Source organism: Mus caroli, unplaced genomic scaffold (assembly GCF_978045245.1).
Source record: "Mus caroli unplaced genomic scaffold, Mus_caroli_1 scaffold_16, whole genome shotgun sequence".
NCBI classification, from domain to species: domain Eukaryota; kingdom Metazoa; phylum Chordata; class Mammalia; order Rodentia; family Muridae; genus Mus; species Mus caroli.
Window position 1 is genome coordinate 97,744,311 of NW_028227271.1, and position 18,618 is coordinate 97,762,928.

General features: G+C 43.0%; 1 protein-coding gene across 5 annotated transcripts in view; it reads left to right on the forward strand.

The window, feature by feature from the left end:
- Positions 1 to 18,618, forward strand: part of Osmr (oncostatin M receptor) — a 57,461-nt gene that overhangs the window by 33,918 nt on the left and 4,925 nt on the right. For 4 of the 5 annotated variants that reach the window (XM_085831465.1, XM_085831464.1, XM_021183606.3 and 1 more), the window contains exons 8-17: positions 2,358 to 2,500; positions 3,122 to 3,275; positions 8,434 to 8,510; positions 9,803 to 10,025; positions 11,141 to 11,320; positions 12,138 to 12,242; positions 13,111 to 13,284; positions 14,190 to 14,357; positions 18,086 to 18,167; positions 18,418 to 18,490. In XM_085831465.1, coding sequence (XP_085687591.1) covers positions 2,358 to 2,500; positions 3,122 to 3,275; positions 8,434 to 8,510; positions 9,803 to 10,025; positions 11,141 to 11,320; positions 12,138 to 12,242; positions 13,111 to 13,284; positions 14,190 to 14,357; positions 18,086 to 18,167; positions 18,418 to 18,490 — 1,379 coding nt within the window. The remainder of the gene's footprint in view (positions 1 to 2,357; positions 2,501 to 3,121; positions 3,276 to 8,433; positions 8,511 to 9,802; positions 10,026 to 11,140; positions 11,321 to 12,137; positions 12,243 to 13,110; positions 13,285 to 14,189; positions 14,358 to 18,085; positions 18,168 to 18,417; positions 18,491 to 18,618) is intronic. The other variant, XM_021183607.3, reaches the window with a different exon arrangement.

Consider the following 18,618-nt stretch of genomic DNA (forward strand, 5'->3'; position numbering starts at 1 on the left):
TAAGTGAGACATCTGTTCATGGGGTAAATGGTCTCCACCTTAAATGCACAATTTCACTGAATAACTAAGCTCTGTTAACCCTGCTCCATTTCACTGGCAGAATTTGTATTTAACCAAGTAAGAACTGGTGGTTCATGCCATGGTGGCGCATGTAAAGCTTTGGTTATCTGATGCCTGGTCTGAGAATGGTACTTATCATCAAGCAAGGAACTCCCAAAGTTAGCAAGGCCCAAGCACTTGGGAAGCTGAGACAGATGAGCATGAGTTTGACCCTATCCTTTGTAATATAGTGAAACCCTGGAATAAAGCAAGGGAGAAAGAGCTGGGACAGGAGGTGGAGGTCAATGCCCATGCTCCAAATCTGAGACTTATATAAACCTGGTGGCAGTTTTCTGCTGTCATACTCTGTACTCAAGCACACGTGGAGATTCTGAACAGCTAAGACTGCATTAGGCTAGCAGAGTCTAAAGGTCCTGAGGGTGAGGATGTGAGAGTTGGACCATGACTTGCTGGATGGTTTGCAAGGCATCCTGTTACAGGAGGCTCCATTTAAAGGCAAGGATGCTGTCCATCACCCTGATGTAGAGAACCAAAATGACATAGAGGCTACTTAGAGAGAAACTTACTCATTCCCTACCTCCTCCTCATTTCTGGGTTAATCAGGCCAACCTATCATTTTTCTTTCTGGGGTATTCTTTTGGCTTTCAGCTCATATGGTTCTGGCATTTGGCATGGTATAAGAAGTCTGCTGTTTGTTTTCATGCTTAGAAGAGCTCTGTGAATGGTCAACTTGGATATCACAAGGTGACAAGGGTGTTTGAAACATCTTTTAAAACTCTATGTTAAGTTCCATATAAACAAGGCCATGTCTTGTTCTCCACTTCCTAGGCAGGAGTTTCCCATGTGATGGCCATAGCCATTCTCCACATTTCCCAGCTGACTCCCAGCCAGGGTCTCACTTCCCACACTGTACTTTCTGGTTTAAAATGTTCAGCTGGTTCTTTTTTCCTCCTCTTTTCTGCCATTATTATTTAGTTTTCCTTTTGTTCCACCCACCATTCTTTGCGCAGAGAGGTGGACATTTAGAGTGTAGTTTGATGCTATGTTCATCTCACCTGTCTTGGCCAGACTTATGGTACCACGCATGTGTTTCCTACTCTGTGATGGACCATTAATCCCAGCATAGAGGTGCTGGTTACCCCCACAGCATTCATACCGCTATTGCATCTAAAAGCATCCTACCACACTGGTCATCATTACAGTTCACTGGGTTCACAGTTGGTGACATTGCTGATGGCCTTCCTACCCTCCCACAGCAGTCTGTATAACTTCTTCCAGAAAGATACCTAGTGGCAGGAAACCTTCTGGTCACTACTGACTTGATTTCTCCATGTCCTGTGACTAATGTGTGCTGTAGCTTCAGCAGTAAGGTCTTACCGTCAAGTTCTAGGGGGCAGCCAAGAGCACTGGGAATAACTTGCGCTATTTTAAGAGTCTCTGGGATGCCTCTGATCAATAATTTAAGGGAATGTTCTGGGTTTCTTTATTTGCCAATGTGCCATACCTGGGAGGAGCATAGTCCCCTGTGTAGGATAACTCTTTTAAATGAAAAGTTATGCATGCGATGCTTCTAAAATACTTGTTTTCTCTATGGGTTTTCAAACATCCTTAGTGTCTGAATGTCCCTGCCCCTCCTCAGCCATGCCTCACCATCCCTTGTCTATATAACCCACCTCTACACTAGCCTCCTCACTTTCTTTTCCCCTTTTATTAGCTTCAGTTTCTCCACTGAGAACTACTGTCCTTCTATTCATTTCACCTGTGTGGCTTTCGCTCATAGACTTATTTTAAACTCTCCTGGGGCAGTTCTATCACGTGGGTCATTTGGAGGCAGGCGTGTTTGTTAATGATCTTTTCCCTTGACAATTGGTGAGATTATTATCAAATGTTATGTATACTGGATTGCTTGGAGGTATTCCTTGATATTGTGAATATTATTTTAGTTAGACTTCGGGTGCATTATAACCTTTCTCTATTGGCAGCCTTCTTTAAAGTTTGACTCTCCTCCACACCCTGACTGATGGTATTTAATTTTAAGTGCCTGTGTGTAGTTACTTTTTGTGTTTTATTTCAGTGACTAATGCATTTAGTATTAATATACAAGGGCAATTAGTGAAAGAGATTATATACTTGACACAGTACATACGGTCAGCAAGCCCAGTATTGTCTGCATTTTCCTAAACATAAGCAAAAAGCATTGGTGAATGAATAAATGGTGAAATGAATTGCCTATTTACTGAGCTCTGTGTTTGGATCTGCTTGAGTTCTTTTTTTGTTTCTTGTTCTTTTATTGACAGTTCATCCAAAGGCTCCACAGGACGTCACCCTTAAAATTATAGGTGCTACAAAAGCCAACATGACCTGGAAGGTTCACTCCCATGGAAACGACTACACACTTTTGTGTCAGGTTAAACTCCAAAATGGAGGAGAAGTGATTCGTGTAAGAACATTTGTTCATTTCCTGTTTTAAAAATCTTCAATGTGTCTTAGCAGAGAGATGGCAGAATGAGCTCTTTTTTTTTTTCAGCGTGGGTGGCACACACTTGTAATCCTACCATTCAAACGGTTTACTTAGGAGATCACAAGTTTAAAGCTGTCTTTAGCTACATAACCAAAATACAAACAAAAACATGCCTTATTTCAAACCAAGCATGCTGGTGCACACCTGTAACTGGAGAGGCAGAGGCAGGAGGATTACTACAAGTTGGAGACCTGCCTGATGAACATAGTGAGTTCTAAGCTAGCCAGGGCTACATTGAAAGACTTTGCTCCCCAAACAAAAAGAACAACCCAACAATACATGATAAACTAGTACATCAGGCCCTTACTTCAACATTGGTTCATAGTATGGGTGGTCTGTTGATAGTGGGTCCTGCAATTGTTCTAAATATTTGGCATGAAAAAAAGCAAGCAAGCAAGCAAGCAAACAAAACCTAAGGAGGAAAAATGTTCCTTTGAAAGACCTGGTCTTAATCCAAATTAGGGACTGTAGTATTCGGATTTGGCTTTTCGACACAAATGCAACTGTAGTCTTTGTTTTCCCTTCACTTTCGCGACCCAGGAGCACAATGTTTCTGCCCACATGAGCGCAAACTACCTCTTCAGTGATCTGGATCCAGACACAAAGTACAAGGCTTTTGTGCGCTGTGCAAGTGCCAACCACTTCTGGAAATGGAGTGACTGGACCCAAAAAGAGTTCAGCACACCGGAGGCTGGTATGTGTGACTTCCTGGCATTGGTATCATGGTGTAAGCCAGAGAATATGGGATGACTTTCTTCAGAGCTTTGATTTGTGCCAAATGCTGGGAGGAACGTGTTAAAGCAGATGTCATACTTCATTTTTTTTATTAAACGAATAAAATTTATTTTAAAATATACAACTCAGTATCGATATTTTTAAGTCATCAAAATAATTTATAAGAGTTAATGCCTCTTAAATATATATTATATCTTCTGAAGCTAAAAGTAATATGCACTCAACCAGTTTTTAAAATCTATTTGGAACATTAAACATGATAGAAGTAGAAAAAAATCTCTTATGAAGTCCTCTATGAAAGGAAGTTGTGACAAGTTCCTGGTTAGACAGAAACTATTCCATCTCCAGGGGAGAATACGCACTGTAACTGTGGCTTCATAGAATGAACTGGGTAGTGTTCCTTCTGTTTCTATTTTGAGGAGTAGTTTGAAGAGTATTGGTCTTAGGTCTTCTTTGAAGGTCTGATAGAATTCTGCACTAAACCCATCTGGTCCTGAGCTTTTTATGGTTGGGAGATTTTAATGACTACTTCTATTTCTTTAGGGGTTATGAGACTGTTAAGATGGTTTACCTGATCCTGATTTAATTTAGGTGTTTGGTATCTGTCTAGAAAATTGTCCATTTTATCTAGATTTTCCAATTTTGTTGAACATAGGCTTTTGTAGTAGGATCTGATGATTTTTTTAATTTCCTCAGTATCTATTGTTATGTCTCCCTTTTCATTTCTGATTTTGTTAATTTGGATACTGTCTCTGTGCCCTCTGGGTAGTCTGGCTAAGGGTTCTTCTATCTTGTTGATTTTCTCAAAGAACCAGCTCCTGGTTTTGTTGATTCTTTTTATAGTTCTTTTTTTTTTTCCTCTCCTTGTTTGATTTCAGCCCTTGATTATTTCCTCCTCTTGGGTGTATTTGCTTCTTTTTGTTCTAGAGCTTTCAGGTGTGATGATAAGCTTCTAGTGGATGCTCTCTCCAATTTCTTTTTGGAGGCAATCAGAGCTGAGTTTTCCTCTTAGCACTGCTTTCATTGTGTCCCATAAGTTTGGGTATGATGTGCCTTCATTTTCATTAATTTCTAAAAAGTCTTTAATTTCTTTCTTTATTTCTTCCTTGACCAAGTTATCAATGAGTAGGGTGTTGTTCAGCTTACATGTGTATGTGGGCTTCCTGTTGTTGTTGTTGTTGTTGTTGTTGTTGTTGTTGTTGTTGTTAAAGACCAGCCTCAGTCATGGTGATCTGATAGGATGCATGGGATAATTTCAATCTTCTTGTATCTGTTTTGTGACCAATTATATGGTCAGTTTTGGAGAAGGTACCATGAGGTGCTGAGAAGAAGGTATATTATTCTGTTTTAGGATAAAATGTTCTATAGATATCTGTTAAATCTATTTGGTCCATAACTTCTGTTAGTTTCAATGTGTCTCTGTTTAGTTTCTGTTTCCATGATCTGTCCATTGATGAGAGTGGGGTGTTGAATTCTCCCACTATTATTGTGTGAGGTGCAATGTGTGCTTTGAACTTTAGTAAAGTTTCTTTTATGAATGTGGATGCCCTTGAATTTAGATCTTCAGAATTGAGAGTTCTTGGTAGAATTTTTCCTTTGATGAGTATGACGTGTTCTTCCTTATCCTTTTTGATAACTTTTGGTTGAAAGTCTATTTTATTTGATACTAGAAGGACTACTTGAGCTTGCTTATTGGGACCATTTGCTTGGAAAATTGTTTTCTAGTCCTTTACTCTGAGGTGGTGTCAGTCCTTGACACTGAGGTGCGTTTCCTGTATGCAGCAAAATGCTGGGTCCTGTTTACATATCTAGTCTGTTTTCATATGTCTTTTTACTGGGGAACTGCATCCATTGATGTTAAGAGATATTAAGGAATAGTGATTGTTGCTTCCTGTTATTTTTGGTATTATTTTTATGTTTGTGTGGCTATCTTATTTTGGGTTTGTTGAAAGAAGATTTCTTTCTTGCTTTTTCTAGGGTGTAGTTGCCCTCATTGTATTGGTGTTTTCCATTTCTGGCCAGATTTGTGGAAATATATTGTGTAAACTTGTTTTTGTCATTGAATATCTTGGTTTCTCCATCTATGGTAATTGAGAGTTTTGCTGGGTATAGTACCCTGGGCTGGCATTTGTGTTCTCTTAGGGTCTCTATGAGATCTGCCCAGGATCTTCTGGCTTTCATAGACTCTGGTGAGAAGTCTGATGTAATTCTGATAGGTCTGCCTTTATATGTTACTTGACATTTTTCCCTTACTGCTTTTAATATTCTTTCTTTGTTTTGTGCATTTGGTGTTGTGACTATTATGTGACAGGTGGAATTTCTTTTCTGGTCCAATTTATTTGGGGTTCTGTAGGCCTCTTGTATGTTTATGGGCATCTCTTCCTTTAGGTTAGGGAAGTTTTCTTCTATAATTTTGTTGAAGATATTTACTGGCCCCTTTAAGGTGGGAATCTTCACTGTCTTCTATACCTATTATCCTTAGGTTTAGTCTTCTCATTGTGTTCTGGATTTCCTAGATCTTTTAGATTAGGAGCTTTTTGCATTTTGCATTTTCTTTGACTGTTGTGTCAATGTTTTCTATGGTATCTTCTGCATCTGAGATTCTCTCTTCTATCTCTTGTATTCTGTTGGTGATGCTTGCATCTATGACTCCTTATCTCTTTCCTAGGTTTTCTATTTTCAGGGTTGTCTATCTTTGTGATTTCTTTATTGTTTCTATTTCCATTTTTAGATCCTGGAAGGTTTTGTTTAATTCCTTCACTTGTTTGGTTGTGCTTTCCTGTAATTCTTTCAGGGATTTTTAAATGTTTCCTATTTAAGGGCTTCTACCTGTTTACCTGTGTTCTCCTGTGTTTCTTTAAGGGAGTTAGTTATGTCCTTCTTAAAGTCCCCTATCATCATCATGAGATGTGATTTTAAATCAGAGTCTTGCTTTTGTGGTGTCTTGGAGTATCCAGAGCTCGCTGTGGTGAGAGAACTGGTTTCTGATGATGCCAAGTAGCCTTGGTTTCTGTTGCTTATGTTCTTCCCCTTGCTTCTTGCCACCTGGTTGTCTCTGGTGTTAGCTGGTCTTGCTGTCTTTAACTGTGGCTTGCCCCTCCTGCAAGTCCGTGGTGTGTCAGTACTTCTGGGAGACCAGTTCTCTCCAGGAGGAATTTGGGTATGGAGAGCTGTGGCAAAATCCTGGATGCAGATGGAAACTGGAAAGATTCTGTCCCCTGCTCTTCCTTGGCTCCTGTGTCCTGATGGTTCCAGTCGGGTCCCTCTTAGCCCAGAAATTTGAGCAGAAATGGGACCCAGAAATGAACCCACACACCTATGGTCACTTGATCTTTGACAAGGGAGCTAAAACCATCCAGTGGAAAAAAAGACAGCATTTTCAACAACTGGTGCTGGCACAACAGGCGGTTAACATGTAGAAGAATTCGAATTGATCCTTGTACTAAGGTCAAATCTAAGTGGATCAAGGAACTCCACATAAAACCAGAGACAGTGAAACTTATAGAAGAGAAAGTGGGGGAAAAGCCTCGAAGATATGGGCACAGGGGAAAAATTCCTGAATAGAACAGCAATGGCTTGTGCTGTAAGATCGAGAATCGACAAATGGGACCTCATAAAATTGCAAAGCTTCTTTAAGGCAAAAGACACTGTCAATAAGACAAAAAGGCCACCAACAGATTGGGAAAGGATCTTTACCTATCCTAAATCAGATAGGGGACTAATATCCAATATATATAAAGAACTCAAGAAGGTGGACTCCAGAAAATCAAATAACCCCACTAAAAAATGGGACTCAGAGCTAAACAAAGAATTCTCACCTGAGGAATACTGAATGGCTGAGAAGCACCTGAAAAAAATGTTCAGCATCCTTAATCATCAGGGAAATGCAAATCAAAACAACCCTGAGATTCCACTTCACACCAGTCAGAATGGCTAAGATCAAAAATTCAGGTAACAGCAGATGCTGGCGAGGATGTGGAGAAAGAGGAACACTCCTCCATTGTTGGTGGGATTGCAAGCTTGTACAACCACTCTGGAAATCAGTCTGGCGGTTCCTCAGAAAATTGGACATAGTACTACCAGAGGATCCCGCAATACCTTTCCTGGGCATATATCCAGAAGATGTTCCAACCGGTAAGAAGGACACATGCTCCACTATGTTCATAGCAGCCTTATTTATAATAGCCAGAAGCTGGAAAGAACCCAGATGTCCCTCAACAGAGGAATGGATACAGAAAATGTGGTACATTTACACAATGGAGTACTACTCAGCTATTAAAAAGAATGAATTTATGAAATTCCTAGGCAAATGGATGGACCTGGAGGGCATCATCCTGAGTGAGGTAACCCAATCACAAAAGAACTCACATGATATGTACTCACTGATAAGTGGATATTAGCCCAGAAACTTAGAATACCCAAGATATAAGATACAATTTGTGAAACACATGAAACTGAAGAAGAACGAAGACCAAAGTGTGGACACTTTGCCCCTTCTTAGAATTGGGAACAAACCACCCATGGAAGGAGTTACAGAGACAAAGTTTGGAGCTGAGACAAAAGGATGGACCATCTAGAGACTGCCATATCTGGGGATCCATCCCATAATCAGCCTCCAAACGCTGACACCATTGCATACACTAGCAAAATTTTGCTGGAAGGACCCTGATATAGCTGTCTCTTGTGAGACTATGCCGGGGCCTAGCAAACAGAAGTGGATGCTCACAGTCAGCTACTGGATGGATCACAGGTCCCCCAATGGAGGAGCTAGAGAAAGTACCCAAGGAGCTAAAGGGATCTGCAACCCTATAGGTGGAACAACAATATGAACTAACCAGTACCCCCGAGAGCTCATGTCTCTAGCTGCATATGTATCAGAAGATGGCTTAGTCGGCCATCAGTGGAGAGGCCCGTTGGTTGTGCGAACTTTATATGCCTCAGTACAGGGAACACCAGGGCCAAGAAGTGGGAGTGGGGGGGGGGATGGGGGGGAGGGTATGGGAGACTTTTGGGATAGCACTGGAAATGTAAATGAAGAAAATACCTTAAAAAAAAAAACATGGAAAGTATGACCTTCTTTGCAGACAAAATGACCTTGGGACTTGTCTTTGGTTCAGCTCCCTCACAGGCTCTTGATGTGTGGAGAGAAGTGTGGTCGGAGAATGGAAGACGCGTTGTGACTTTATTCTGGAAGGTAAGACTTGCAGCTTCAGAAGGTCTGACTTGCTGCTTCTGGATAGCAGCGCACTCCCCAGTTCACCAGGAGAAATCATGGTGTCAGTCTCACAGGGCTGGTTATCAGGGAGAAAGACCTACTCCATACCTGGTCCTAGTGCTTGGGCTACAGTTTCCCTGAGCCCAACTGATGGCTGATGGTTGGTTCTGACTGTTAGAATCTTTCCTGAATGTTCTACTCAGGTCCACTGTAACTTTTGCAAGGATCAAGACAAAGAAGTATGTCTAGAGTCACACACTCTACTTCTGATTTGTGGATAGGTAAATACAAAAGTTTCAAATCAAGCTATTAATTTATACTATATCAACGTTATTCTTCTGCCTGGCCCAATCCACTGCATGACAGCCTGGAAGGCCAGCTTTGTATTCAGGGCTCTGAGATAGAGAGATACATGAGTTACACTGTCTCATGCCAAAGCATAGCAATAGGAGATGGTTGGCCCATTGTCACAGCCTCACCAACTTTTCTTCTCCCGTTGAGTTTGGCACAGTCTTTGGGGTCTCTGCATGTAAGTATGGCTCTGCTAAGATGTCTGAGTTCTGTTCACCCCCTGAGGGGGTAGCTACTGCTTAATCTGAGATCTAGGGGTCCACAAAGCAGGACATAGCCTGCTCCAGGAAGAACAGACCTCAAGAAGCACTGATAGATGCTGACCTGGGAGGGCCAGGGCTTCTCTGCAACCATGAGCATCTTCTAGAAGAGGGAATATGAACTAGCGGGCAGAGGTCGGGGTAAGGGAAGACCAGGTAAAGGGAGGCCAGGACACAGGTTCTTCTTACTGGATGCTGGTTCCACTCCTGTATCTTCTTTTAGCTGCCTTATAATCTTATTTCCTCTGGAGCTAAGGAGTCTACATTTCTCTTGACTTTTGACTCGGTTCCTGCTCTCTAGACACACTATAAATCTTTAATATAAGCTCTAAATGATTTTAGTCTCTGCTCTCTTCAGTTAGATTGACACACCTGATTCTAAGCGTGGTGTTGAGATAATGACCCTATTTAATTTTATGAATGTTCTAGTGTATGTGTGTGTGTTCATGTGCACACTCACACAGACATATATTTGTTCTAATCTGTTTATATGTATGAATGTGTGAATGTGGTAGATAGTGCGCACATAGGTGTGTGCAAATATATATATATATATGGATATGCTCTTATGTATATGTGGATTGGGCAGCTAAGGGATGGGAGAAATGAAAAAGTTATTTTAGACTACAGCCATTTTGAAAGGATTATCATCTTTTTCAGCCACTATTAAAATCACAGGCCAATGGCAAAATCATATCCTATAATATAGTTGTAGAAAATGAAGCCAAACCAACTGAGTCAGAACACTACTCTGTCTGGGCACCAGCCCTCAGCACAAACCTGAGCCTTGACCTGCAACCTTACAAGATTCGCATCACAGCCAACAACAGCATGGGGGCATCTCCTGAGTCCTTGATGGTCCTTTCTAATGATTCTGGACACGGTGAGTCGGCGTTGGGCAATTTGGCTTCCACTCTTGAGGGAAACATTGATGATATTTCCAAGTAGTGACAGACAAATAAAGCCATGACTTGAGGCACATTCAGAGCTGGGTGTATCAGCAGGTTGCAATATGACAATACCTTCACAGTGGTCCAGCACACTCTGTCCTTGCGTTCTTCCACACATTCAAGAGATGATCTAAAATTCATGTAAGTGAATGCAATCTCACACCAATTACTCCTTAGCGTCAAGACAGTGCCCTAGAGACTTTTGTCTTGTGAGATATGGATTATATTTACTCTGCTGTGACCAATACTTGCCAATTCTTATCACCTATAAAGAGTTTATGGTACAGCCATGCTGATGGAGCAGGTCTGTATCCACAACACTCAGGAGGTTGAGGCAGGGGGATGATGAGTTTGAGGCCAGCCTCTGCTACATAGTGAGACTACATTGAGAGAGAGCAGTGGTAGGGGCTGAGGAGCCCATGAATATCATGGATATCATAAGGAGAGCTGACATACTCTTTCAGGAGACATTGTAATTTGGCCAAGTTTGTAGAATAAGAATAGATGATAACCTGCTAATCTTTCAGCCAACTAAGGATTGAGCAAAGAGCAAGTGATCTCACATCTAAACCTTAAGAGTGACACCAATGTCCTTCTTGACTGAGCCATAGGAAATCTGGGCATAGTATATGCTTAGCCTTATGCTTTGAAACACTGTACATAATAAGAGACAAAAGGGAGTTGACCTGCTAAGATCATTATTAACGTACCTTGCGATGATGCCATCCTACAGTTGTTGCTGTAAAGGTGCCAGGGCCTTCTCATGGGGCTAGGCAAGATCGCATGGTTCCATCCCATTTCAGTTTAAGTTTAGGCTAAGTGAACCATATTAGAAGGTATTTCATTTTCCAACAGACTGTCTATGTGAAATCCCTTCTATTGCTCTGGAGCAGGGCTACACTTTAACCTTGACACTGAGAGACATTTTAAAGCAAAACCATAAACAAACATTACAAGTGTTGGTTTCTTTCCTTCCTTGGAACTCATAAGACACACACACACACACAATGAACTGATCAGAAGTATTATTCTATTTGTTTCTGCACAGAAGAGGTCCAGGAAAAGACAATTAAAGGTATAAAGGATGCATTCAATATTTCTTGGGAGCCCGTATCTGGAGACACGATGGGCTATGTTGTGGACTGGTGTGCACATTCCCAGGACCAACGCTGTGATTTGCAGTGGAAGAACCTCGGTCCCAATACCACAAGCACGACCATCACCTCAGGTGAGAGTGCTCAGCACTCCTCCCTGCATAGCTCTCTTGCAGGAAGTTCAGCGTTGACTTCAGTTCTGGTCTACGCATACTTGGTGCTAGGCTAGGCTAACGATTTTGAAGTGACAAGTCCAGTGTGGTTGCTTGGAGATCAGACTTTCTGGGAATGGATTCTGACCTTTGAACTTAAAATCTACTGCAGCAGAGTATGGAAATGTGGATGCATAGTGCAGAGTTTAACAAATGTCTCCTCTAGATGAGAGGGACATCGGAACCATTTGCAGAAAGCTTTTGCAGATGCAAAGAACAGCCACACTTGGGACATGTAGCCCATAGAGTTAATGGAAACAGAATCAGCTTTCAATTTCAGTGAACTTTAAGGCATGAACTCTCCTCTCCTGCAATGAATCTTCAACTTGACAATCCCTGCTGTTTTAGGGAGATCAAAGATGCTCAAGGGTGTGGCCTAAGTAGGAAGCGCAGGAGGAAGGACTGATGTGGGAATCATCTAGATGCAGAAAGTGATGGAGACCCCTGCAAGATTCAGGGGCCCGAGAGCACGGATGAGGGAGCCCAAGAGCACAAGTGAGGCCTGCTGAGGATCCTGGCTCCAGAGCACATGACAGTTTCTATTGACTGTAGACAGCACTGTGTTCGCAACACAGAAAGTTCTAAGGCCTAGTGGAAGGGGGGAAATACTCGTGGAAAGAGTGGGAAGATCTTGAGAAAGAAGCTACTAGGGGTTGCTTGCTTACTGTCTGTCCCTTTCCTGCTCAGCTCAAATGATGTCATCGTGTCTCCTTAAAAACCTTTGACTTCTCTTCTCTAGATGATTTTAAACCAGGCGTTCGTTACAACTTCAGAATTTTTGAAAGGTCTGCGGAACACCAAGCTCGGTTAGTAGAGAAACAAAGAGGATACACCCAGGAACTGGGTAAGTGGAAGACTGTTGGCATGACTCCTGAAGACTTGTGCTGGACCATAGTTTTGTGTTTAGAAAGATTTCGTTCCCATATTTAATGTTATGGTTCCATTTTTTTAAAATGGCATTAAGGTTTTTGTTTGTTTGTTTGTTTTTGTTTGTTTGTTTTTGTTTTTCAAGAGAGGATTTCTCTGTATAGCCCTGGCTGTCCTGGAACTCACTTTGTAGACCAGGCTGGCCTGGAACTCAGAAATCCACCTGCCTCTGCCTCCCGAGTACTGGGATTAAAGGCATGCGCCACCACACCGGACTGGCATTAAGTTTTTAAAGTCATATAAATGAAACATCTTCATTCTAGGAGATATCTAAAACATTATATAAAAGAGGATGAAATCATTGCTAATTTTAACACCTAAAGGGCAATATCCAGTTAGTCTTACTGTACACTGATAACTGTTTCTCTATAGCGATATACTCTTTTAAATAAAAATGGAATGCTCGACAATCAAACTTCTTGTTTGATTAATGCCACAAAATATGACTTAACGACTATGCTACTTCCATGATGGGAAGGAATCCTTCTACATATGCCAAACCACCTATTGTTGGACAATTTAGCATGATTGCAATGATTTTTTTCACTTATTTTTTCACTCTCTATGTACTTATGTCTTCATTTATGAGAAGTTTTAACGAGACAGTTGCTCAGCTCCTTCTGAGCATGAAGAACTGTGTCTTGGTGCACAGCATCCATGGAAACAGATAAAACCCCTTCACTTGACAGGAGCTCAGCATCCTCAGCTACCTGTGCTCTGTGTTTACTTTGCATAAATGGCCATTTCCACAGCATGACTCGCTCTTGCCCGTCTTCCTTCCCTAGCGCCTTCGGTGAACCCGAAAGTGGAGGTTCCTTACTCGACCCCTAACTCCTTCGTTCTAAGATGGCCAGATTACGACAGTGACTTCCAGGCTGGTTTTATAAAAGGGTACCTTGTGTATGTGAAATCCAAGGAGATGCAGTGCAACCAACACTGGGAAAGGACCCTCCTTCCAGGTGATGCTCGCTTTCTTGGTTGTTCACTTAGACTCAGAAGATCTCACAGTTTGGGAGCCATGAAAGCGAGGCTGAGTCTGTTGGTGGAGTTAGGAAAAGGCTCAGAAAAGGCCCCTTACGTGACAGGGCCAGGCTGGGAACCAGACTGATGCTCTTCCCATCCCATTTTACAACCAATAGCAAAACAAAAAAGGGCTGTGAGTAGAGGGAGAGGAAGTTTAACTCTGTTAAAAAATTATGTGGGCCTGACCATTGGCCCCTAAGGAAACCCTCTTCCATTTTGAAAACCTGTTTGTTTCCTAGCCTCTCCTAAAACAAAACAAAAAAAAAACCAAAAACACTTTGTCAAAAGGTATTAGATTTACTCATATGTTTGTGGTGCTGAAGACCAAATGCACGCCTCCCACATACTATGAGTAAGAAGTCTGTAAGCCACATCTCTGGTGCCAGCTTATGTTCCCTGTGTGTGCCTATTACGTCTGGCACACAGCCCTCTACCTGTATTGTTGCCACTCCCTGCTTAGTGGGTATTTTGTTTATTGTGGCACACCTTGAACACTGTGAGATTATTATTTGATTTGAGGTTGGCTTAAGGATGCTGATGGTACCAAGAGAGCAGGGTATCAGTGCCTGGCTCCCGCACAAGGTCTCTGCCACGTTCTTTTCTTTCCTTCTTCCTAAGTCAGTGCCATGCATCCCAGGCTGACTGGAACTCACTATGTAACTGAAGATGACCTTGAGCGCATTGCCACTGGGATCACAGGCGTGTGCCGTCATGTCCGGTGTCTGTTGTGTTGAGAATTAAGGCCATGTGGGTGCTAGACGAACACTCTACTAACGCCACAAGCAGGGCTCCGCCATGCCCTGAATATGATTTTCTTGACAACGTTGTTTTTCACTCACAGATCATTCAGTCCTCTGTAAATACGACATCAATGGCTCAGAGACAAAGACACTCACCGTGGAAAACCTTCAGCCAGAGTCCCTCTATGAGTTTTTCGTCACTCCGTACACCAGCGCTGGCCCAGGACCCAATGAAACGTTCACAAAGGTCACAACTCCAGATGCACGCTGTGAGTTTCTCCAAAGCGAATGATTCCCTCAAGGTTGACTTCCTGTGCTTTCTCCAGATGAGGACGTTTCAATAATTTCTTCCTTCTTTCCCCGCCTCCATGCCTTTTTCTCCATTCCACACATACATTATTCAGAATCCTGTTCCCGACCCCAGGTCAAACCAGCAGTCACCTGACCATTATGATCTGAAAACTTCTTCTCACTGAGACTGGATGTCTATCTCTGGGACTCAGCCTCAGTGTGACTTGAAAGTCACAGCATATTTTAGAGTTGACATCAGAAAAGCTACCGGCTTCTCACTCCAGCAGGCCCTGGATGGTGGTGGGTAGCCTTTGGCCTCAGCCTTCCTTCTGGCTGGGTTTTCTGGGCTGACCGGCAACTTTTGGCTCTGCTAGGGCTTCTGAGGATAGTGAGAGGTTGGTAACGTGCTCTAGATCAGGCCATAAATACTGGGTCAGTAACCTCAAAGGAAGGACTTTAGAGTCATTCTGATTGGTAAGACCACAGGAGCCCGCTTCAGAGTCCAGAGACCCCAGTGCCAAGCATTCAGTGGGAACAGCGAGCATCCTATTCTGGTATTGGGACAGGTACTGGTTCCCTACCACATGATGGGTCAACTTAAGACCCTTTGAATTGCTGCGGTGTAAAAGCAGGACCCACTCAGAAGAAGATGTTCTTTGCAGTGTGATCTTTTCCCAGGCTGGTGGAATGCAGGATGGTGTGGCACAAGCCACAGCTCCAACAGCCAGGCCATTCCAAGGGGAGTCTGTGGCAGTCTGCAGTCGCTGCCGTGAAGCCAGGCTGTCGGCAGGCCGGGTGTGTGGCAATGCATCCTCTTGCAGTACTCAGAACTTACAGTTTTGTCGGGATGTTGTCCCTTGCGAAGCAAGCGGCACCTGGAGTTAACTTTTCAGAAGTTTTCAAAACTCACCTGATGGCTGTTGAAATCAAACAGATGGAGAAACAAAACGAAAACCAATGTTGGCAAAGATGTAGAAAAACTGGAACTCTTACACCTTGTATGTAGGGAGGAAAAAGTTGGCACAGTAACTTAGGGAAACTGGTCATATTAGTGTCTTCTAAGGAAAGTGTATGCTCAATGTGGCGCTCAGACCCTCATTTCTTGATGTACAGCCTAAAGAAATTCCGTCTGTATAGAGGTATACACTCGTATACACCGCAGATGCCTACAGATGAGTATTAGAATAGAATGTCCACATCTGTACAACCCCTGAGACTCACAAACTGGAAGCATCCACTCTCTGTCCCCGAGAAGGATAAACAACTCTGCTATGGCCACACAGTGGACTATCACATAGTAATGAAAACAATGTTCCTACAGTTATGAACTTATATGGTGCAGCAAGGAGTGACAGGAAGCATTTACGAGTTCTGCTGTGAGGTTCTACTTCAGAACACAGGAAGACACCGCCGCCACACCCTGAAAGGGCCAGTCTGCTTGGAGATACACAGTGTGGGGGGGTCTGCTGGGTAGTGCTCCTCTTTGTACACTGGTTAGATGGATGTGCCAGGGTAGTAAGAAATTCATTGAGCTGTATACAATGTTTGTCTCTCTACATCCATGTCTTTCTCCCCCCCCCCCCGTCACACACACACACACACACACACACACACACACACACACACACACAGGTTGAATATGCTAAATTGGAAAGTCCAAATTCCAAATCAAAACATTTTGAGGACTGCCATGCCACCCGTGTATAAAGGGGCACACTTCAATGCAGATGAATCTTGTGTGAATTTTGTAATCAGACTCTCATCATACAGCTCACCATGGATATGCAAATATTCCCCAAATCAAAGCGATCTGAAATCCTAAGAGCCTCTGGCTCCAAGCGTTTCCAATAATGGATACCCATCCCCCATTTGCCCTTCAGTAAAGAGTATGTAAATCCATACTTTTACCAAATTTAAAACTGATCACAGCACTCGCAGGTCTTGAGAGTAAGTATTCTCACCACACTGGTACAGGCCTCTACCCAGGCGGGGCTCCCTTAAGGAACTCTAGCACTTCCCAACACCCAACACCCAGCTGGGGATCCAAACCAAGTTGTGTGTGTGTGTGTGTGTGTGTGTTTCTAGTCCAGGCAGGTACTGGATAAGGAGTGAGGAGGGTAGGGGAAGCACACTGAAAGAACAGGACCATGTGTGCCTGCATGCACACTGTCCTCAGAGCCTGCCCAGTCATTTGCCTAGGATGTTCTCTTTGCGAAAGCCAAGTGATTGACTAGTTGAGTTACAAGCACTAAAAATAGTAGTGTTGGACACATTTGAGAAATAAAGTAGAGTTAATTATTAAAGGCAGTTAAGGTGCACAAGGGTAAAGGAATGTAAGACAAGGTTTGTCTCCCTCTCCAGGCTGCAGCCCGCTAGTCACATATAACCCTGGGACAGTTCTGAATGTGGCCCAACTTTGTTAAAATATTATGATCTATGTGATCATTTTGGTAGCTCTATCGTGTAACTCCTGAGTGTGAACTTTATAGGAGATAACTGTCACAATATCAAAAGTTCAGGCACTCCTGTACCTAGCCAAATTTTAATATATGATAAGCAACCTTAGAATCTCAGTGGCAAACAGATATTTCCCTTCTGATCAGAGGTTCCATGCCAACGTGGCTTGGCTGGATGGGCCACACTGACCTCTGGGCTTGGGTCTGGTGCAGGTCTTTTTCACATAAAGTCACTTGTGAAAAGCAGCAGTACATCGGGCATACTCTTTTCATGGGGGGTGAAAGAAGAGAATGACTATACAAGCATATTTGAAGCCTCTCCTTAGAGCACAGCTATGACCCATTGATCATCATACTGGCCAAACTAAGGCATGTGCTTATGCCCCCAGGCAAGAGGAGGAAAATACTCCCACCCACTGCAGAGCTAGGGTAGTGTCTTAGTTTGCTCTGAAGAGACACCGTGACCAAGGCAACTCTTATAAAGGCAAACATAAAAAAGGGGGGGGGGCTGACTTACAGTTTCAGAGGTTCAGTCAATTATCATCATGGTGGGAAGCATGGCAGCATGCAAGCAAACCTGGTGCTGGAGGAGCCAAGAATTTCACAGATCCGAAGGCAGCGAGGAGGAGGAGGAGGAGGGTCTCCTTTTTCACTAGGTGGAGCTTGAGCACTAGGAGACCTCAAAGCCCGCCTACACAGCGACACAGTTTTTCCAACAAGACCACACTCCCATGGGCCAAGCATATTTAAACCACTTCAGTGAGAAACTGGACAGTCAATGGTATCTTCTATCAGACTTAATGAGTTTGAACTATGGAGTGTTTGTTGACTCGTGGCAAAGGGCACCCTGCATTGGTTGGTGTCTCAGATGGGCCACGTTGGCCTTGAACTCCTGGTACTTCTGCTCTGCCTCCTTCGTGTTAGGAGGGTTACAGGTATGCACCACCATACCTAGTCTCCTTTGACTTCTCTCTTTCTAGTCAGGCAAGACTCCGATTGAATTTTTTCTATAAGTTCCACCCAGTTAAGTTTCTCTAAATCTAATACATAAGACCTATTCATTTGTGAGAAGTGATTTTCTTTTTTTCAGAATTAAACTCATTTTAAAAGACTCCTACTGAGTCTTGGATAAATACATGAAGTTGGAGATCAGTAAACATGGAAAATTCATCACCCCCCCCATAACCTTTTCTTTCTTTAAGGAGGCCAACACATATGTGGAAATGACTCCTTTCTTTTCTCTTCTTTAGCCCACATGCTGCTGCAGATCATACTACCCATGACCCTCTGCATCTTGCTCAGCATCATTGTCTGCTACTGGAAAAGTCAGTGGTAAGTGGAGAGGAAGCCTTCAGTCAAGAGTTAGGAGCAGACCGTAAGACACAAGTGGTATGGAATAACATGGGGAAAGGATGAGGGGAGAGCAAAGGCATGTAGGTGAGCATATGCAATCTAGCTGACAAGCTTGCCTTCTGATCACTAGATGGGGAAAAGAAGACTCATGTCTGAGGGTACTTGAGAGCGCTCCCTCTTACCGGTCCCTCTGAATTGTTCATCAGTCTTGTTCTTGCCACTCTTCCAGGGTGAAGGAGAAGTGCTATCCTGACATCCCCAATCCGTACAAGAGCAGCATTCTGTCACTCATAAAATCTAAGGTAAATGTGGGGATGCTGTATGTGTACCATGCCCGGGAAGAACTAATCCAGCCGGACATGGTGGCTCATGCCTGCGGTCCCTACCTATGTGAGCCTGAGTCCAGTCTCGTCTATATAGTTAGTTCTAA